Source organism: Ixodes scapularis, unplaced genomic scaffold (genome assembly GCF_016920785.2).
Source record: "Ixodes scapularis isolate PalLabHiFi unplaced genomic scaffold, ASM1692078v2 PGA_scaffold5__190_contigs__length_132052651, whole genome shotgun sequence".
Classification (NCBI taxonomy): Eukaryota; Metazoa; Arthropoda; class Arachnida; order Ixodida; family Ixodidae; genus Ixodes; species Ixodes scapularis.
The window spans coordinates 101,401,417-101,424,050 of record NW_024609880.1 but is presented as its reverse complement, the minus strand read 5'-3'; the positions used below and the strand labels follow the sequence as shown (position 1 = coordinate 101,424,050).

The 22,634-nt window shown below is 45.4% G+C and overlaps 1 protein-coding gene across 12 annotated transcripts in view; it reads right to left on the bottom strand.

Annotated features, from left to right (window-relative positions):
- LOC8036792 (coiled-coil domain-containing protein AGAP005037) overlaps positions 1 to 21,572 on the bottom strand; it is a 101,545-nt gene extending 79,973 nt beyond the window's left edge. For all 12 annotated transcript variants that reach the window (XM_029966020.3, XM_029966021.3, XM_029966025.3 and 9 more), the window contains exons 1-2: positions 21,099 to 21,572; positions 5,683 to 5,864 (exon numbers count right to left, since the gene is read on the bottom strand). In XM_029966020.3, the coding sequence (XP_029821880.2) occupies positions 5,683 to 5,864; positions 21,099 to 21,132 (216 nt within the window). In that variant the 5' untranslated portion in view covers positions 21,133 to 21,572. The remainder of the gene's footprint in view (positions 1 to 5,682; positions 5,865 to 21,098) is intronic.
- Positions 21,573 to 22,634: the final 1,062 nt, after the last annotated feature.

The following is a 22,634-nucleotide window of genomic DNA, read 5'->3' as shown; positions in this document are numbered from 1 at the left end:
ATACACTGCTGTGTAGTTTCAGGCAAGAATGCAGTTATTACATGCGTTTACTACCTTCAATGGTGTTGTTACTGTGACGTGTAATGCTGTTTTTAATCATTCTTTATAATGTAACTTTCGGCAAGCATTCTTCATAAATAATCCATCTTGCGGGGTATAATTAGATCCTTCACTATTTTGTACTTAAAAGCAAACCCTATCTATCTTGAGATCTCGTTTTACATCTACCCTGTTCTTGCATTTCACATCAATGCTTTTATTCAACCATTATTTGCCAGTCTAAGAAAATCAGCTTCGTAACCCAAATGTTATGCACAGTTGGCATTTAAGGAAATGAACAAGCTTGCAACAATGATAACTCGTTGCTATGACGGTAAACCCACGCGTGTTGCCTTCTCTTCCGCACTCTAGCGCGGCCCCGATGGCCTTCTCTTTCGCCCATGCGGAAAGAGCGCTGAGTCCTTCCTACTCTAGGAGGTACTTTTGGCTCTGCGCGCTCTCTCGCACCACCTGCTTCTGCTCCTACCGTTTCTGCGCGCCGTATCCGTAACTCAGTCACCAGCGCACTCGGCTTCGACGCTAATTAACTAGGGTTCAATCCCTAACACCGGCTGCCGTTTTTTTTTTTCTTTTAATATTGTTAAGCGGTTACGGACTGACCGACTTAGACATTTCTAGCTTACTCGGCTCGAATTTCACATCACTGGAATTGCTTATTTAGTCTTTCCTACCATTCGGTGCTTAATTTATTCTGTGTTTTTATAATATGTATTACAACAATTATAGTCTCAAAAATCAATTCACCAGAAACCGATTGACATATCTCTTTTCTCCACCACGCTCTGCATATATGCCATGCTTGTTTCAATGGAAAGGTGAAATTATTTTTTAACCTTTTTGTCTCCAAAGCTTACTGCGAATAAAAACGTGTTTCCAACCTATTGCGACAACTAAACATTTTGTGAAATATTTAGAAGCGTTATATTAATAATCATTAATTTCTTAGCCAAATCAATCGTTTTTACAGCGCTTTTTCTCGCCTACTAGCCCTCAGTTTAATAATCTGACCCTGAGACCATAATAAATACATAAATTACACGGAGTTGAGTGAAATCATTCTCAGCGCGCCTCTCAGTATTAATTGTAATGCATTAGCATTTGAACGCTCGTTTTGACAAAAAACAGGTGGTGTCTTTCATTTGTTAACACCGGGGAGAGAGGAAGAAGGAGGGAAAGAGGGTGACGCGTGCGACCCTCCCATTGGTCCAAAGCACTGACGTCAGCACGCGTTAACCTTTCCCTCTCTCTCCGGCGCTGACACACTGACAGACACCGCTCGGTTTTTGTCAAAACGAGCCCTTCCGTTTTTGTCAAAGTCACGCGCACAGCTGGCGCGCAGCCAGATAGGAGGAGGCGCCGCGCAACACCTCCTTGATAACCTAGCCGTAGTGCTGAATGATATGGCGTCATCAAAGAAGGCCAACGCTGGATACAGATCGGAAACGAATGCTGCGTCAGCGTTCGGCTTCGAGTCAAGTTTGAGCCAAACGTTGGCGCAATCGTCGTGTCCAATCTGTGCCCAGCGTTGGCCTTCTCTGATCACGCCATCTCATTCAGCACTACGGCTTTGTGAGGTGTTGTGCCGCGGCGCGGTGGGATGCGGGCGTGCTCAGTTGCCGCTCTGCCGTCGCCGGTTGTTCTTCGCTCTGGGTTTCCGTAGTAGCGGTACGTGGGCTGTGATGTGTGTGTAATTAAAGCTATGGATGCGGTTACCTCCACGAGTAATATAAATGGGGTTCCTTCTCCAAGCGGTATGGACGTGGTATGGATGTGGTTCTTTCCACGGGTGAAATGGATGACCGTATCCAAGGGCGTCGACGTACTCTGACAAGCAGAGTACAGAAAAGGGGTGAAAAAATTAGAGGAAGATTCATTGGTGGATTTTCAGTGTATCTGTTAACATTACCCTTGGGAAACGTCACAAACGTTCCCCTTTGGGAAATGCTAAAACTGACCCTGTTACGAGGCAAAAAAGAGGCAGAAAAAGAAAAATATAAAAGGGAAAAGTGAAGGGGGTCGTCGTTAGCGTTTTCCAAAGGGGCACGTGTGTGACGTTTCCAAGGATCATGCTAAAGCATTCTCTAAGAATCCACCAATGGATCTTCCTGTAGTTTTTGGTTATTCCAATCGTGTTTTTTTTTCTCTTCAATATTAGCCAAGGTCTCGTTTATAAAGCACGACAATGTGCTATTATTTATTAATATTATGAACCCTATGGGTTAAGCACAAGATCATGATAGGAGTGGACAACGAAAGCACGAGCAAATAAATAAAAATATTAGTACGATAAATTGAATGCAATTTGGTAAAACAACAACGTTAGGCTCTTCTATGACAGAAATGTCTGAGATGAGGGAAGTAAGCTTTTCACAGCTTCCGAAGTTTCTTACGACATGTGCTAAAAACTCGTTTCAACTTAACTGCTGAAGAAAAAAAAAACAATTTGCATCAAACCAATTTCGCTTCTATGTAGAAGTGTCAAGTCATTTTTTTAAAAAAAAAGAAGAAAACAATGATTTGTTATTTTTTATGTTTGAAGGCAAGGTTTGTGCTCTGCTAAGGTGGTGGTATTCAAAATCCCGTCCTCGGTAGCAAGAAAGAAAAAAAACACAACGCAAGTCGTTTCAATTGTTCCAAACTTAATACGATATATTTCGCATTCGGATTCTATACCTCACAGGTGTATTATATCAAAGGTCTTATTAACATCTAGTGTACCATTTTCTTTTTGTTTTTATTTGCGACGGGGCACGTATAGGCGAGCGCATAATGTATTCCTGTTTTTATTAATATTGTTATTAGCTTTAGAAACTAACTCGTGATGTCTGGGTTACGTCCGAGGTTATTGTATTACCTAGGCACCATAACTCAAACCTATTCTTTTCGATTCTCACAAAGGGCCGACGATTATTAAAGAAAGTCTCAATCCGTCAAAGAACCCGTTTATATTTTCTAAGAATGATTTGAATTCATCGACATTTTTCTGCGATTAACAGCATGGAGTGTCTTCTAGAAGTGTAACAATAGCGTGTCTTCCTTTTTCGATAAGTTATTTTGCAGAAATCGTTTAAGATTTTTATTAGTTGCGAGATCCGTTAGCTGTCTCTATGTCTCTAGCAAAAGCCGCACCGGTACTCGCCAGCTGGACCTGTTCTTTTTTTCTTTTTTCTTTTTCGCCGTTGAAGTTAGTGCGATGAAGCCTGTAGTTCGAGACAGAATTATAGTTTCCAGCGCTCACTATTGCATTCTCGAGAAACCATACTCCACAAAAAAAAAAAAAAAAAGTTTTTTTTTTATTTTAATGAGTAGTAGAAGTTTGTTTATTCCGCATTTTCCTTGAAAAGAAGGTGGGAATTGTATGTGGGCTCCTAAAGTTTGATGACTTTAGGTCAAGTAAAAAAGAAAATGTCCCATCAAGTGACAGATGGCGGTTATAAGCTTCCGGGAACTTAGAAGGTCGATCAAACTTTACTAATTGTTCATCATTCTTAGTGGAAACACCCGCAAAGAAATCAATAAAATTGTTAGCAATTTCATGCGTGTAATTACTAATGTTTTGATTTTCATCTAGCGTATCTAGCTATAAAAATAAAACCAAGTTTCTGGAATTGGAGAGGAACGCCAAAGGCTAGCAAAACTTCTTAAGTGATTCACGGATAAAAGTTTGAATAATATCATTATGAAACTGGTATTTCGAATCCTTTATCAAACACCTCAGTTCAGACTTGAGAAATTATTCCATATCACCGAACTAGGTTTCTGGCAGTACCTTTTTTTAAGTATCCTCACTTTTACTTTAAAATAATAACTTTTTTTCGTAATCCAAGCACGATATGCCATCGATTTTAATTTTATTACAATAGTATATAATAAAGCACATATTTACCACCTCATTGCTTTAAGTCTCAGTCAGAGGTCATTTACACTTGCTGAGTCATCACTACCTAGTTTCTCAAACCGCCCAAAGCAGTTTTCTAGTTCATCGAGCATATCAGAGTCACCCGTCGCGTTAAAATAACCCCAGAATTAAACAAACCTGGGTACTTTTCCAAACGGCGTCATCATCATGCTAACAATAATATGGTGTGAAAATTCAGTAAGCGATTGTGGTTTATTAGGTCGAAGTGTAACACTTTTGCTCTATAAAATGAGATAAAGGACTGATCTATTAATGACCTGGACGCTTGTATAATTTTGAACTGTATGATCTAGATCGGGAGTTGAACACAAATTGATAACAAAGGCTGCTTTGCGTTCACAAGTTCCATGCAGCATTTCATCTGACTTCAGGTCTGGGACATTAAAGGCTGCTTCACACTGGCCCGTTATCTTACGTTACGTTACGAAAAGTCACCGGAAAATCTGTGCTTCGTATTAAGCGTGACTGCCAAATCAAGGAGATAGCCTGGCACGCGACAATCGAGACACGAACGTTTCGGTGACTTAGACGTAACGTAAGAAAACGGTGCGGTGCGATAAGTGGAACCGAGCTGAACTCCTTACGTTACGTTAAGACGAGTCTTGTGTCCTTGGTTGCCACGGTAATTCACCGTAGCTCGTCCTCACAGAAACATTCGTGTCTCCAATGTCGCGTGCCAGGCTATCTCCTTGAATTGGTAGCCACGCTTAATACGAAGCACAGATTTTCCGGTGACTTTTCGTAACGTAACGTTAGAAAACGGGGCAGTGTAAACGAAACATTCACACTGGAAGCGGATCCGCGTTCGCAAAGCGGTTGCGAAGGCGGTTGTATAAAGCGGGTTTCACATGCAGCGATTTTGGCCCTAAAGCGGCGCGATTTCTGCCGTCGCGGTGCTCGTGCCACTGAATTGCTGGTGCTGGAGAGCGCCGCGACGGCAGAAATCGCGCCGCTCTAGGGCCAAAACCGCTGCATGTGAACTAGGCTTAAGGATCCAGTACAATTGCATGCGCACTCGATGACATCAAGTGCGCGTGCAATTGTACTGGACCTTTATACAACCGCATTCACAACCGCTTTGGGAACGCGGATCCGCTTCCAGTGTGAATGAGCGGTGAGGTCTATCCTTCAGGTAAACAGTACCTACGATAAATTCTTAGGTTGCGATATAACATTTGCTCCTATCGGTTATATACCGGGAGGATTTTGAATAACTGAGTATGTTATCCTATTATCCCCCCCCCCTCCCCCCTTTTTTCCGAGTTTTATTCAGGCGGGCAAATCTCGGAGTCAACGATCACAGAGGTGCGGCCAAGTTTCCGTTTCCAACATTGTATTCGGTACGGCTGCTGTAAAAATAGATGGTGCTCCAAGTGCCCTTAAATTTACATTCAACGAATGATTATTTGTGAACACGTATAGCCTCGCGTTGTTCTGGCGGGAAAGTGGTCATACCGTCTTTTTTTTTTTACGTAAGTTTTTTTTATTATTAAAAAAGTCGTTTATTAGAGAGCTGTGGCCCAGCTGTTCGACGTGGATGCACTTCGCAAAAATGTCGACGGCCGTGGCTCGGCCACTTCCGGCCGTCCCGTTTACAAGTCACGCAGCACATGTCCGGCAGATGCTGCTGCTGCTGCCGCTGCTGGTTCCAAGACCAAGCCTGGTGTTGGCTGGCGGTGGGGAAGAACGGCGAGGAGACCCACCTCGAGTTCGACGAGCGAGCACTGCAGCGCCAGCTCGTGGTCCGTCGAAAGGGATTGCTGACGCCGTGCCACGGGTCTCCGCACGGTGTGACCGGGCCCCACACCGCCCACGCCGAGGGCGCCGCCGCCACCGCCGCCGCTACCGGGACCAGGGACCCAGTCCGCGGACTGCTTGCCGCCGGCTGCACCAGAAGGGGACGGGCACTTTGTAGCTTCGATGCATATAGACCTTTGCTTTCTCTCTCTCTCTTTCTGTTTCACTGTTCCTCGTATTCCGAATGGTCAATCTACGAACCTAAATGTCTACAAAACTAAAAAAAGAAAAAAGGTGAAAACGCTTTTCTTATTCATTTTCAATCGCCGACACTACAGCTAATTTGTTTCGACGATTTGGCATCATTTGATCCCACGCGAAATCATTCATGGCCAGTCGTTTTGATTCGATTTGAGGAGGCTCCGTTGAAATTGCCTCTGCACTCATTCACAGAGCGGCGGCCTCCGCGATAACGCCTCGCTTGTAATCGCCCTAATTATGGCAGCGGGGAGAGCGAAACGATCCGCCGTTAATGCAACTCGTGGCGTCGTCAGCGTTTGATTCCGCTCTGCTTCTCCGCTTCCCCGCGAGTCGCAAGTTTTGACTCGCGCGGAGCTCGTACACCGTGCACCGACAGCGTTCGAGACACTGCAGGTTCACTCGCCGCCCAACGCACGAGGCGTCATTCGAGCTTTAGTATTTATTTATACCGTGTCCTTCTTATATTCTGAATTGTGACCATACGTCGGCAGCCATACACAAACCTTTAGTCTTGTTATATACATTGCAACATTTCTTACTCGCTCTTTATTGCCCTATCGGATACGAGATTTTGGGTGGGCTAGTTGGTGCATGACGCTGAACAAACTTGTAAGCACAAACAGAGACGAACACGAAGAAAGGGACACGAACAAATGCTTGTTCGCGAGCCCCTTTCTTCGTGTCCGTCTCTGTTGGTGCTCACAAGTTTACTGGGCGTAGTTATATTGGTTGTTTCACCATCATCACCGTTATCATCATCACCATCATCATCTTATTATCAGCATCATTTTAATTATACGAGTTCTGGAGGGCCGCGGGGCGGCTGAAAGATCAGTGGCTCGAAAACGGGACACCATATTGTCGGTCGTGTTCGCAGTGCGTGTTCGGAAGTCTCTGCTCAATGACAACCTTTGAAAAAGAAGGTGTGGCAATTTCTGAGGTTGCGGCACCAGTCGACAAGGAAAACAAAGAATGAACCACAAAGCATAAAACAAAAACGTGCAACGCTTTGAGATGTTCTTTTTATGTTTTCGGTAATTATGCTTCTATTTATCGCCCACCCAGAAGAACGATCCCGATTGTATGAAACGTGCGCTGAAGGGCAAAATCGTGCGCACTTCCTAATCAGGGTGTTTGTTCTTGGCAGGAGATAAATGTGAGCTAGTTCTGAGCATGTGCTTATCCCGTCAATTTAAACACCTATAAAACGAAGGGCTACGTTGCCCTACTATGAATCATTCCTTCGTAATTTCTATGTTGCTGCGCATTCTTACTAAAGAGGAACCTTTTGTATTTATCGTTCAGGAAATAAAGAAAAGAAAAGATACCTCTCTCAAATAAAAGAAATAAAAAAGTCGAAATGAATAATTAAGTATAAAACGAAAGGCTGTTGCCCCGTCTATTTTAAGCCCGTTCCCCACCCCACGTCAAAATAAAATGAAAATACCCTTAAATAATAGGACGAAGACAGGCAAAACGCCACACTGCGCGGTTGTCCTCATTGGGTAAGACAATTTTGAGCGGCGGGGCAGTTTAGGGAAACATCGGCTCGTTCGCCCCCCCAGCTTCGTAAATCTAAAATAGAGTGCACTGATGTGGAAGCTACACGTGGGCGTGGCCCCGTAAATAACTTGTTCCGCGCGTCCGAAGCGGCACCCGTCTCAGAACCAGAGGCGATGACTCATCGACGAGCGCAGAATTTGACACGCGCCGGCCTTTTAGAGCGAAACCACTGATCTCTATGACGATTTGCTGGATCGCTGACCGCCGCTTTGAGACCATTGCGCGATTGCGGCCACCGGTCGGCCATCTTACGTTACCTGCATGGAGCGTTGCCAAGCCTGGAAAGCCACCACCTGCAGAGCACATTTTGTGCTCAATCATCATCGTTCGTCGAAGTAGTTTCGTGAAACTTTATGTAAACTGTCGAACAATTACACGCACGGTCATTCGACGAAACTTGATGAAATACGGCAGCTTTACAGCCACATCGTTAGTGAAAACGATTAGGAAAGGAAACGGTACAGTGATGAAATGGTTGTATATGCCGTGAGCAGATCGAGGGCGACATGAAGGACGGCGTCTAGGGCGACATCGAGGGCAACCTTAAGGACGATGTCAAGGACGGCGTCGAGGCCGACCTCTAGGACTTAAAGGCACACCGAGCTCCTTAAGAGGTCATCCTAGAGAGGGAGCCCCAGAGGTCATCCTATAGGACGACCTCTGAGGGAGCTCCTAGAGGTCATCCTAGAGAGGGAGCTTACTCTTAAGCAGCTTACGTCCTTGAAGTCGTCTTGGAGGTCGTCCTCTAGAACGACCTCTAGGACGAAGTTTTGGACGACCTCTAAGACGACCTCAAGAACGACGTCAAGGATGGCGTCTAGGACGACGTCGAGGATGACGCTCTAGAGGACGACGTCAGGAACGACGTCTAGGGCGACTTCTAGGACGAGCTCTAAAACAACCTCTAGGACGACGTCGGGGACGACGTCAACAGGTCACGTCAGCTTTAGCTATACCGACGCTTACGATCTTACGCTACAGGCACTTACGCGAACGGACCATACACAACCGGCACTTGCGTAACCTTGGTTACACGATTTTGCACTTTAGCCACGGGCGTTAGGTCACTTTGTTACACGACCTTGCACTTCAGCCACGGGCGGTACATGACCTTGAGGGCATAACCTTGAGCGTGGTCAGGCCTAAAAAGCTCACTGGCTATGCTTGTGGTCGACTCAATTTAGTTTTGCTCGAGCCTGAGGTGCTATGATTTTATGAAACTTTCTGAGGATCCCGAAAGGTTACTGTTCGACAGTTTAAATAGGATTTGACAAAACTACTTTGACAAACAACGGTGACTGAGCAAAAAATGCACTCTACAGATGGGAGCTTTCAAGGCTTGACAATGCTCCATGTAGGTGACGTAAGATGGCCGACCGGTGGCCGCATTTGCGGAGGGGCGATCAGCTATCCAGCCTATCGTCATAGAGATTAGTGAGCGAAACCGTATGCCGTACCAAAAGAAAAACAATAGCAAAATTCTTAAGGTCACGACAACTTAAGGAAATGCCTTACATGGCGAGCCCTGTGTATCTTATCATTGCTCCGCTGCCAAGAAGATGTTGCGGTATCAGCTGATAACAAGCCACACTGTGTGTTTCCTAAATTGTCAGTGGCTGATTGAAGTCTCCATTGTGCGTAACAATGTATCACGTTAACACGGATCGCTGAGACAAGTCAGAAAGGCGTGGGCAGCAGTCATCTTATCGCTGGACAGCCAATGATATTGCAGCACCACTTGCTAAAAAGAGTCAAAATCAAATCACCAAGAGATGAACGCGGTCAGTACATGTCCCGCCTTATTCGCTTTGAAGCTCTTAATGACAAAATCGCTACAGGTTTCAAAGGAATGAGCTATAAATAGAGCCAATATGAGTTAACACTGACCACAAGGAAAGACATGGTAGAGGATATGCTACACCCCACGAAAAAAGGAAATCCCCGTGCGTCTAGTCCTCCGCTGGAATTCAATCGCCTGGATCTGCAGGAGGCATTAACGAATCGTAAGGCCCAGACTACAAGTTTGGTACATAGAAAGCGAGCTGCACTTGGACACTGATTAGAGACCTTACATTCCTACGTGAATCAGCAGAAGTAAAGTGCGTTGACACTCTCACCAACCCTTCGAAGCACTGCAGGTATACTATTCAACAATCCACTCAGTACACCAATCATTGCTCTTCATTTAAAATGTTTAGCGAATTGAAGGTCGATCGAGAATACGCTATAATGGGTATGATTTCAGGCTGGCATAAGGTATGGAAACATTTCGCCACTGGGGCTTTCTATTGGCTTGAATGGTCAAAGAGAGACAAACGATTAGGGGTTCGAGCCGGCGTGCGGAAGGTTTCCAGAGTGTGACAACTGCCCTTTGAAAACGTGAAATCGTAAATTGAAAAAAAAAAAAAAAAAAAAGATCAAAGCGTGGTGACGTGTTTGACTCACTTTTGGTATAAGCGTATCACCTGGAAGACAATGGGAGAAACTATTTTGTCTTTTAGAGGAAACTTTCATTCGCCCCCCTCTCCACCCCCGCTCGTCGTCACCCTATTTTTGCGCGTTGCCGCCCAAGTAAAAAACGTGAGCGAGCCAACTGAGTTCGTGCGTTCCAGTTTCTTTCGTCTCCGATCGTCTACCCCCGAATCTAAGCTCGAGGCGGGCCGGTGTTTGTACTACAGGAAAGTGGGCCGAACGCAGGGTTCGGTGCCTAAGCCGCCGCGAGCACCTCTCTTTCGTAACGTCAGGCGTGACGCAGGCGACGGACGCTATTCTTGGCCACTCTTGTGTCGACCACGCGTTGGCCGCCTCCACGGTCAAACTTGAGAGGGAGGCGGGGGGCACCGCGGTTGAACCGTTCGGCCCGTTGCCGAACTTCGAGGGGCTCGTGCCGCTGTCTGGGCCAAGCCTGGACACCCGCCAGCGCGCCTAGTTCTCCGTCGCTGAACGTCAAGAGGGGATGGTAACATTATCCTCATGTTCCGTATACTATGGGCCTATGGGCGAGTCCAGCGAACTCGACGGCACTTAGAGGCTATAGAGCAGAAAGATGTGACGGCAGGTTCACTCGCCAGCCTTTTCGAGCGAATAAGATATTCACAGTGCCCGCCGGTCTAAAGATGAAGCCGTTAAAGTAGGTTCGAAAACATGCGATGAAAATCGCCAATAATAAAACCGACAACTTAAGAAACGCGGGGCGTGGCAAGCCTCTCCGCACCCCCGTTTGATTGCAGCATTGTGGGGCGTTTATACTTGCGGATTCACGGGCGGATCCGCGCAGGCGGAAAGCGTATTTTGGAGCCTGGTGGTGAAATCGACTCGTCGCCGGCGGAAAGTCTGGGTCCATCCGGTACCCATACCCAGATTTCCCGCCAGCGACGAGTCGATTTCGCAACCCAGCTCCGAAATACGCTTTCCGCTTGCGCCTATTCTCCCGCGAATCCGCAAGTCTAAACGCGCCATTAAGACGATAAGAACGCCGCAGAACGAATCACGAAGCAAGAAGGGTGAGCACAATAGCGACCGATTCGGGTTTAAGAAGAAATATCTGTACAAATAAGGTCAGTGAACAGAGTGCATTGAACTTTTCACAAAGGTGTTTTTAAATAGTGCACTGATCATACTCAAATTTCGTAAACGTAAATATAAAAATATATATATATATATATATATATATATATATATATATATATATATATATATATATATATATATTTTTTTTTTTTTTTATGCGCGGAAGAAAAACAGGAGCTAACCGTCGGGTTGAACCTCCTACTCACGTATGGCACCACGTGATGCAAAAACTTGAAAGCTTCTTTTCGAGATTAACACCCTCGAGCCTATCCAAAAGATCCGAGCGTGTTTATAGCACGATATGTTAGTAGCAACGTCAAAAAGTAAGGGCGCAAACGAGCTGGTGTACTTTGCACATGGTTGAAAAAACCCCGAGACTGCGGGGTAAACGACACAACTTGTGCATAAGCATGTGCATAAGCACGCAAATGCATTTGTAAGTTATAACTTGTGCATAAGCTTGTGCATAAGCATGCACAAATGCATTTGTAAGGTATAATCAAGCTTCGTCATTCACTATAGGCCCTTCCCTCATTTTCGGTCATCACGTACTGCTGAAAAGCGCAGGCTTTTTGTCTTTGTTTCTTAGAGTGTGCGGCACCAGCCCGAACGCCTCGCTCGCAATTTCCTATTTGTATATCCAATACTTCATCTCGTGATGGCAAAAGTACGCGAGAAATTCCTCAAACAAAATTCCAGCTCCCACCAACAAACGAAGCCACAGAGACGGCGACGCTTCCCACAATTCCACGATGACGGAGCAACCACATTTGTCACGGACCCCTTGTCGCGACTCGCCAAAAATTGTTACAAAAAAAGAAAAAGAAAAAGATGAAGAACGGCCTCTAAAAATCAAGGGTGGCGTGATTAATCGCGGGGCCACATAACGCGCTTCGTGCGGGGTATAATTATCCCCGCCAGCGTCCGCAACTCTCGCAGTGCCGAGCGAAGCGCCCAACGCTTCTGCCGCCGTTGCATGCACCAGACACCCGCGAGAAGATCTCATCCGCTAACCAGATAAACGTGGCGCAAGGATTCCGCGCAGACGTTCCATCCTGTTTCCGAACGAGGCTACAACGTTTATAGAACTGCGTGCCCGGGATGCGACGTTTTGAATGTCCCAGACAAGCCATAGAGAAGTCGGCGACTTTTGTCATCGAGAAACCGGATCCAGTTCCAAACTGCGTTGATAGCATACGCCCACACTGACGCGAAGTTTTCGTGATTTCAAAAGTTAAAGTGCTGTGAAGACATTAAATAAAATTATTAAATACATACGCGGCCCCGAACTTTAAAAGGAAAGCATTTACGTTTATTTTCCAGCAGAGCACACATTCACTACGACGAGTGCAGCTTGAAAGTGTAATAACGATCGGTGCGAGGACAACGAGTATCCGACATGTATCAGCGGTGATTCGCGCTACGGACTGTAGTGATTCGTTTCCTGTGTGCTGGCCGAAATAATAGATACAGAGAGGTGTTATCGAATGTATGTTCGTTACAAATTCACAGGTTAAAAAGTAGTAACGAGGTCCCGTGCGCGTAGTTAGCTGCAAAGCACAAGGAAACTACTAAAACGGTGGAACGAACCTCGTCAATGACAGAGCGAAAGATAACGCCTACATGCGAGAAAAAACAAAATCATTCTACGCTGCAAAACTGAGTCCGCATATGATGTCTCACATTCATGATACCATTTTTTTTTTTGGGGGGGGGGGGGGGGGGGGGGGGGGGAACGGGCACATTTTATGTTTCGCTCGCTGTAGGCACTTTGCTTAAATCGAGACCATCGGCTATCCGCGTGCTATGCGTGAAATAAGTGAACTACATATTGGCTCGGGCTCGTTAGCAAACAGAGCACAAACTTATACGAGCAAAAGCGTTATTCAAATCTTGGTCGAGCATTCTGGTTTTTTTATGATAATGTGTACCGGATACCTTCGTGACAAGGCCTAGATTAATCAAAGTTCAGTTTAGACATTCCGCAAAAATAAATGAAAGAACAGCTACACTGAGATCTAGGTTTTTTTTAACCTATTTTAACCCGCGTTAGACGATAGTCAAATCCTGTCACACGCGCGAGACTCAAATTAAAATCTCGTCGGGCTACTCTCCACCTATATTTCTTCTAGAAAAATCAATACAAAGCTAGTCAAATTTGTAATTATGTGTATGGGAGTAAAGATAAAAACCGACCGTATATTATGCCTATTTTTTGTTGAGCAGTAGTTCAGGAGTCGTTCGTATCCCAGCGCCCACACACATCTGTCTCTCGGGGGTTTTCTTATTTGAGTGTTTCATTCATACGGTCTACTCGTCTGCATGTGGCTACACGTGTAGTATATGCATCTCTGCATACACAACAATGTTAGCCATATCCATGTGCTTACACTGCGATCAAGTATACCGCCCTTTAATAATTCCAGGTGGCGGACGTCGGTAGAGGTTTACATTAAAAAAAAAAAAACGGGGCTGTCTTTATGATATTTCCCAAGGGTGTTCTCAGATGCACAGAAATAATAAGGCCTCTTAGCGCTCCTCCTTTGTCGGGCCCAGTATAGGAGGCCGCCGAAGGGCGCATTTTGATGATTCTTTTTACTAATCGCTCGTGTCACCTCGTGTGACGTCACGACCTCACGTTACGGTGCAACACATGACAGCATGACGTGATGGCAGGTCACGTCAAGTAATGGTGTGGCGTCATCGTCACGTGAAGTCACAGTGGACCCATAAACGCTACGGATTTCGACAACGCCTTTGGGATGACGTCACGGCACTGTGATGCAATCAAAGCCACATCCGCGAAAACGAAAAAAAAAACACCTAGGAGTTGGCCCTCTAAGACTGCTACGCATTTTAAACAACACGTAAAACACAGACTAAAGCAGACAGCCTTGCGTATGGCCTCCGGTTCCGTCAGCCGACCGCTCGCAACAGGCGAAAAAGCCGGGACTGACGTGCGCCCTCGGCTCGGGCAGGGGGATCCCTCTGCGACTGGATGCCGCCCAACTAGCGTGAACGGAAGAGAAACGAAGACGGCACGGCGTGGCTCGTTCACAACCGCGCCGCCCCGGCTCTTGCGGAAACGCTCGTGCCAACAGAATGTCACGGAGGACAGCGAAGCCAGTCAATCGAGCGACGCGCACTGTCACAACCTCTCACGCTGCCTCCGCCCTGCCCTTGAGTCCCTCCAGACGCTCGTTGAGAGGTCCGTCAGCTACAGTGCTCGCTGCGAAACCGGGGCACAACCCTCCGTTACGACTGAGGTCGCAGTACACGATGACAATACATCGTACAAAGGACAGTCTGAAAACACTGTCCGAGGCGTGTTTGTTCCTTGTATGGCGGTCACATTGCACAGACAAACGCTGTCTGCAGACATGTTGGAAGCATTCATGTGTGAAGCAAACATGCTTTTCGAACATGGTTGAGGACTGTACTCATGTTCCGGAAAACACTGCGTGTTTTGTATGACGTATGGGCAGCGTGATTCTTTTTTAATTTGGTACATACTACAGATTACGTGGGTTCAAGCAGGATGGGCAAAAAAGTATCGCACGCACATCAAGCGTGACAATCAATGCAGCGATCACGAGGCAAACGTCACTATTTGACGCTGCAAGTGTTCTGACTTCACACTCATGCACATAAACGAACAAAACAAGAAACTTTACTATCAAATCAGCTTAGATTATGTTCACGGCGTCTAAAATGTATGACACCTATACATTTTAATCTCATACAAAAATATTTGTTTACACGCACACAAAGAGCGCAGCAAAAGGACAGTAGAAAACAAAAAGAAAAAAATATTTTCTGATATATGTAAAAATTATATAACGCTGAAAAATCTGCACAAAAAAAATAATTCGCGAGGCAATAAAATCCAATCATTTGCAGTTTAAGGAAAGTATGAAAACCTAAATATATTAGTACGCGCAAAACAGAGAGTTAAAAAGTATTCATGATAATATCTTGTTGACCTCGTAGAAAGCTGGCTTAAATACAAACGGGGATTGAGGTATACTGGATTGTTCACGATCTTATGAAGAAAAATTAGTCGAGCTATCTTACGTCGGGGCTGAAGGTCGGTATTTCATGAGCTTGTATTAACAAGGACGGGGCATCTTTGCGTTTATATTTTCCAAAGGTGAAACGAACGGCGCTTTGAACTTTCTCTAAGATGTCGGTATGTTTTTTGATAGACGAATCCCAGACTATAGAACAATATTATAGCTTTGGTTGAATGAGTGAGGAGTAGGCAACTGATGTGACGTTTGGAGAAGCGTTGTTAAGTTTATGTTGAACGGGACCGAGCTTGCAGAAGGCTGCTAAAGAAACGTTGTTGAAGTCATTTGCCCAACTCAAAGTTTTGTCGATGGTGACTCCAATATATTTGAAGTGATCGATTTCAGGAATGGAAATATTATTCACGCGGTAAGAAAACATGAAATGCTTCTTTTTTTTATTAATAATACGGAGCAAGATTGTTTTATCAAAGTTTAATTTCCTTTCCCTTTGTCTCACAAGTTTTTAATTGTACCGAGACCTGAATCTAGCAAATTTCAATAAGATATTGAAGGTATATTTTTAAATAAGACACAACCGTCCGCAAATAACCGAATGCTCACAGATAGGTCTATGCCATTCGCGATGCCATTTACATAAATTAAAAAGATTAGTGGTCCCAAGGCACTTCCTTGGGGCACCCCTGATGTTACAGTTAACGTCTCCGAACAATTGCCCCCTAACTCTACAAACTGGCTGCGATGTAGTAAGTAGGAACAAACCCACTTTACGTTTTCTGGAGAAAGCCCAATATTATGTAGCTTTGAAATTAGTTTTCCATGGGGTACACGGTAAAATACCTTACTGAAATTAAAAGAAAATAACATTAACCCGACCGGTTTTGTGTAGTACTATTGCAAATTCATGAATAATAATTGGGAGGTGGTTGAAAAGCCTTTTCTGAATCCGTGTTGAAACCCTGCAAGTACGTTGTTGGCGCATAAATATTCGCTAATGGCGTTACCAATATTATGTTCAAGCAGCTTGCAACGCGTGCACGCTAACGAGATGGGTTGGCAATTGTTCGGTGACAAGGGTCCCCTTTACTCTAAAAAAAGGGTATCACCGTACACCCTTTTGTCCCATATAATACACCCCAAAACTTCATTTCGACCGTACAGCGCCCCATAGTCGAACACACGGCCCCAAATTTTACGAGGGACTTGATAACGGTGCGATATAACTTTTTAAATAGCTAAAGTATGCATCGAGGACCACATAAAGAAAACACCGAGTTTTTACAGTAGGGTCAAGAAAACCCTGAATTTTAATAAGTTGTGCCACACGGCTATTAAGCCCCTCGTAAAATTTGGGACCGTCTGTTCGACTATAGGGCGCTGTATGTCGAATAGAAGTTTTGGGGTGTAATATATGGGACAAAAGGTGTAAGAATACACCTTTTTTTCTGAGAGTAATTTTTTAAAAACAGGTACAACACTTGTTGTAAGCCAGTCATTGGGTAATACGCGGGAAGAAAAAGAAACACGGATGACGGCAGTCAAGAATTTCGCCAAAATGTCAGCGTAATGGCACAAGAAGCAATTCGGTATGCAGCCTGGACCGCGCGAATTAAGCTTTCACTTTTAGGTTTAGTAACATTAAATAAACACCTTGATAACATATAAAGTCAGCGTTTGAAAAAGGGTCTTGACTGTATACTCGTGAGGATCAGGGTAAGAAAAAAAACTGAATGAAAATACGCACTGAAATGCTGAGCAATTTCACCATGACCAGAATCCAAAACGTCATTTGCTGGAATCTGATCAACTTACTTTCTTATTTTGCCAAGGTACGACCTCCGCAATTTCTCAGGGTCATTCTTTATAAAATTGGGGAGCGTAGCAGAAAAATAATAGCTCCTCGCTTGCTGAACATGCGTCCTCAATTCACTCTGTAATTATGGAAAATTAAAATCGTTTCTGTCCCCCCCCCCCCCTTTCTTCAAGCACTTAATTCTACACTTCAGGTGATTGATCAATTGATTAATCTGTGGATTCTTTTTTTTAAAAGCCCTTACGTACATTGAGAACAAACATATCTAAGCAATAACTGCCCGCTATTTTGAATTTCGTAAAAAGAACAAAAAAACATCACCGTCCGGCTGCGGAAAACTGTTAAAATTGTTTTCTAAATAATTAATAATGCACTGATCGTTAGATTAAAAAAAAAAACATTGTCAATTTTTACTCTATCTTTCTTGTTTGTTGTTTGACTCTTAAATAACAACGACAATAAATAAGCTTGTGGTCAGAACATTCGTGTTCAACTGAAACTGAACATTAGGTAAAACTTCGAGTAATAAAAAAAAGGTATAAAATAAAATCTCTCGACCCGTGCTCAAGCGTGACCTCACTGAGGACCTGTACAAGGTCGTAGGTAATCATAGTATCGTAAAATATTTCAGGGTTTTTGCATGAGCCAGATGAACATTTAGCCCAACTGAATCGAGAAGGTTGATGTCACCGACAAGAAAAATTTTATTGTTACGATGTGAAGACGTGTGATCGAACAATTTATGTAACAATTGAACAGGGGCATTAAGAGGCACGCATTCACCATAAAAAAATAAAAACGTTCCCCCAGTCGTTAACTTTTTAACACAAGCTTTCACGTTCATCGATTTGTTTTAAAAGCCCAGCCTCAGCATTATTTTTTTTTTTTAACAGCGCTCCCCCTTTTTCTTTTTCTCTCTCTCCCCCCCCCCCCCCCCCCCCCCGCCCTTTCCACGCAAAGTGCGATCTCTTCGAAATATTTTATGTGGTTCGAGGACAACGCTATCATCACCGATGCGGTAACAAAGCCACGTCTCAGTAATCACGGTGATATGAGGATCGCGGATCAACGACACAAGCTCAAGTTGTTCAGCTTTGTTCTCAATACTTGGCGAATCTATATTTAGATATAAATGGTCGATATATATTCGCGCATTTATCGCGGCTCTACGATGTATCGCAGACGATTAACCAATCCAGTGCCTCACACGGGCCACGTGACGTCGCTCCGCCCAGCCGGAAGGTCACGTGACTTGTTCAAAACTACGGATTGGCTCTGGTGGCTCATAGCGTCCGTTGCAGTACATCGTAAAGTAAAACTACACACTAAAAAAAACGTATGTGAGTTTGTTTCACTGCAGAACACGGTATCAATCACGGCAAGCAATCGAAGGGTCTTAGCGAAGGAAAAAGTTGATAATACCTTTCGATCTGAAACATGTGATGAGAGCGGAGACAATGAGCGAGTGAAACGTTATACTCATTCTGTCTGCACACATCGGAGTTTTTGGTACAATCGCATTTCGGTGGTGACAATGATGATAATGATAACTTTATTTGTAGCTTCTTCATTCACTGGGATGCTTCTACTGTTCGCCATTATTCGTCGTCTCGTGTTCTGCAAAAAAATAAACAGACATACTTTTTTTCTTTGTGTACAATGTGTTGTAGTGAAACGGAGTATTAGCTCCGAGATGTTTCGGCGGACGCCCTCTCATGATTTCCCTTCGTGACGTCACGCCCAGGATTGGCCTCGACGAGATAGGCATGATTTGCCTCTGCCTCGCCATGAGTGGCAGGAGTTTTCTCGCCGTGAGCCGGTGATTGGGCAGGCATTATCAGGATAGAAAAAGGTATGGTTCAGCCAATCGGGAGCTTCGACCCCAGAGATGTTTCTGGTCGCGCACGTCGCTAATAGAGGGCCTGCTTGTCACCCCGGTACGCCTTCAATGGACCTTTTCCACATACCAACGGCACCAGGCGGTGGCTGCACGAACTAAAAATTGAGGAAGTGACCTACCTGCGCTACCAATTGATAATGGGAGTAGCGCTACCAGTTTCTTCGCTCTCTGAGCTGCAACGCGTGCCCAACGCGACTTTAAAGAGGGGAAAGAAAAGCACGACCCAAACGTCGTGTTTTTCTTTCCGTCCACTTTCTTTTTTTGTGAAACACGGTTATATATATGCTGCAATTACGTGTTCTACTCGCTGATCAACAGCCTCCTTCCGATTTTCCTCGATTTTTCGTATCGACTTCCGCCGCTTAGCATCCGGCGTTCGCGCGTGCACAGAACGCTTCTCGGAAAAGGTCCATTATATTCGAAGCTCTAATGCCTATTAGTCTAAATAATACCCTTATTTGACGGGCAAATAAAAGGATTTCGAAGCGAAGGTCTTCATTGAATGGACGAACCGTGGAGGCGCGGGGTCGGAATAGGGAAAAATAATTCCCCGATTTTGTACAGGCCTTCAGTCCACAGGTGCTTAAAAGTTTTCGGGCATAAGTGGTAAAGATTCTGGGCCACAGTGTGTGGGACTGACAACCCCGTTGGCCTGAATATATAGTTGAAGACTCGTTTATTTATTGCTACGAATGTTTTGCAAGGATAATATCATCAGCTTGTCCTCTTCTGTGTGTGTGTGAGAGTTTTAGTTGAACGGGTCGAGCTATTTTTAGTGACCGTACTATCTTCATGAGACGTCAGCGTGCACCAAGGTTCACGAGTTGGCGAAAAGAAAGCCTCTTGTCAGGGGTCACTCACAGAGAGACGGAAAGAGACGCGGAGAAAAAGTAACGACTTTCCAATCGTCCGATCCCACTTTCGTCCCCTCTTCTTCTTCTGCGTGGATCGGATGGCATTCTGATAGCAGATTTCTTCAGTACACCGGTCGCTGTACGATATTTCACAAATGATGAGGCGTGTACTTAGGGCGTTTACGAACAAATGTAATCTAGAAATCCTGGAAAAAGGCGGATGGCAGGCGGATGGCAGGAACGATATGAATCTCTGTTACTTGTCTTTTTATACCACGGATACCGTTTGTGCAGACAGTTCTGCGTCTAAACAGCACACTCTAAAAAAGGAGGATCTCAAGGTGACCCTCCCTTTACTTTTCTTGTGTCAAGTACCTAACTCCCGTTTGAAATGAAATACACAATATTCTTTAAAATGACGCTAATGAAGAAGGCTTCCTTTGACAAAACGAAAATTAAATAGCACAGTCAATTTTGTGCGCCTACTGACGAAGATAAAATTGTGAAATACAGTTAGTAGGCATCAATTTGCAGTGATCCCTCCCCGTTGCCACCGCAACAGGCGCAGACTGCCTTACAACCACCGGTCACTTATAACCTTCCAGTTGTATTCCTTAGAGTGTACCACGTAGTCCCGTACATAGCATGTCCCCAAAACTATTTACAAAGTTTTCGGAATTTTTCGGTCGCGCACCAGTCACCAAGCTGTGGTTGGAGATTTGTGTTTGTCCTTTGTCCTCCTTGTTCCCCGTGTCCAGATATCATTTTTGTCGTTCTTGTCCAGCTCGCTTGCAACTTTACATTAGTTGCATTATCATCAAAACCACGCACCGCCGAACGCTCACTCTCCGTCCATTTGTAGTGCCAGCGGTTCGAACCCGATGTCAGTTTCAGAACAAACCGTTATCTTATTCATACGTTATAAATGATTTTTTGAAAATTTCAAGCTTCTAGTTCTGTGTGCATGCTGCCCTACGAAGAACTTGGAACGCATATCATTAAAGTTTTGCCACTGATAGTGGCGAGCAGAATGTATCGCACTCCAATGGGGACGGAGCCTCAGTGTCAAAAAGGCGCTACTTGAAACGCTACGTCGTTTACACATGTGATAGCGATCAAATTTGACGTTAGCTCAGATTATTAAAGGAGGGACAGTGATTGGCGTTTCTAGTGCACTGTGGTGAAGTAGGACTACATGGAGTGTACGCACAAAAAGAAAGAAAGGCGCTTGGCAATCTTCTAAACTTGTTTGCCTCTACCACTAAATGCTTACCCCTTCCCAGCCTCGCTCTATATATACGGCCTAATCTCGCGGACGGCGGGCTCAATTAGCCGGTCGTCGCATTGCGATCAGTGAAGCCCTCGTCGCGAACGAGAAAAGAAGCCAACTCACATGTGGGAATCGCACTGCCGCTGTGGCGTCGCATGCTGCGGCCCAGCCTCTCGATTCACTGCTAAGCGTCCGCCGAGGCCGGCCGGCGCTTTTCTGGCACGGCGCCGAGGCACCGACAGCGGAAGCTGCCCTATCCCCAGCTCTTGGAAGCAGCGACGGCAGACCAACCGTGCACGCCCAGGATAGACACCCGCGGTGGCGGCGTCGGGCGTCGAAGGCGCCCCCACAACACCGGGCCCTAGCGAGCCCGAGCCGCTCCGAAGCCAGCCAGCGCGAGAGCCGAGCCGTTTCGCCGTGACGTGCCCTCCTTCCCTCGTATACCCCAAAAGCCGCTAAGGAACGCGAAAGAACGGATACGAAAAGAAGCTTTCCTCGGAGGGGCCTCGTGTGTCAATATTGATCCCTCGTTTGGTTCGACGGAGGCGGCTTTTCTGGATGCGCAGCCACCGGGCGCACCCCTCTTCGAACCGCATGCACGCGTGCCGCAGGCTGTCTGGCGCGCTACGTTGCCAGTCTGCGGGGCATCGAACGCCGTCACTTCCGTGAGGCGTGTACGAGAGTAAGAGTTCTCCGGCTGGTGCCTCGGATCGACTCGCGAGGTTCGGAAAGAGGGCTTGTCTTCCCCATGTGCGCAGCAGACGCGTGGTAATGCATGTTCCTGACTGGCTTTCGGAATGGAGAATCACTCTGGCCGGATGGAATCCGTTCGGTTCGATAAGTCGTTCCGCTACTCATCCGGTGATTGGGGTTCCTATCCCCTTTCGCAATTCAATTGGAGGTCCGATGTTCCGCCGGCCAATATGCCCGACTGCTTGATTTGTTGTTTTTTCTTGCTAGAATGAGTGGTGCTTCCGTCCCTTTGCGCAGAGCAATTCGTGTTTGTCGACAGTGCCTTGCGTACACTCTAAAAATGTGGGGCAAAGTTTGTTGCATATGCAAAAAGTTCCAGTATCACGAACGTTTAGCGATACTCTGATTTTCACGCATGCAACTGTGAGTCGCTGGTCTGCAGTCCTAGAAATTCGTTTAGCAGCACGTCTAGCCTCTTCAGCCAGGCATCTACGTTCACGGCACTCTTCATCAGATAATTTAACGCGTGAGATACGTACACTTGAAATGATAAACCTGGTGATCTTCCAGAACCTTTTAGCCCACTCCTCCTCACTCACCTCGCCTTCTCGCCTAACTTTCTCCTCTCTACCCTTGGTCATATGACCTCCTTGTTAACCAATCGGCTTCGTGCACCTCACTCTTCCTCTCCCATTCGTTAACCAATCAGTGTCGAACCTCGCGGCCACGCTTTTATCCAGGCTTCACTTTCGGGCTTCACGAAATGCAGACCACCTAGTCAAAAAAAAATGTTTCACGTTAAAAGACCAGTTCGTCTACATCCCCGCAAGGCACTTGGAAAGCTGAAAAAGCAAATTGCTGTCGTCTACAAAAGGATATTGAATCAAAATTAACTGTTGGGCTAGTTGGCTACACATTGTATAAAAATTCAAAAGCGCAAACACCAAGGAAAAGAAGAAAAGAAAA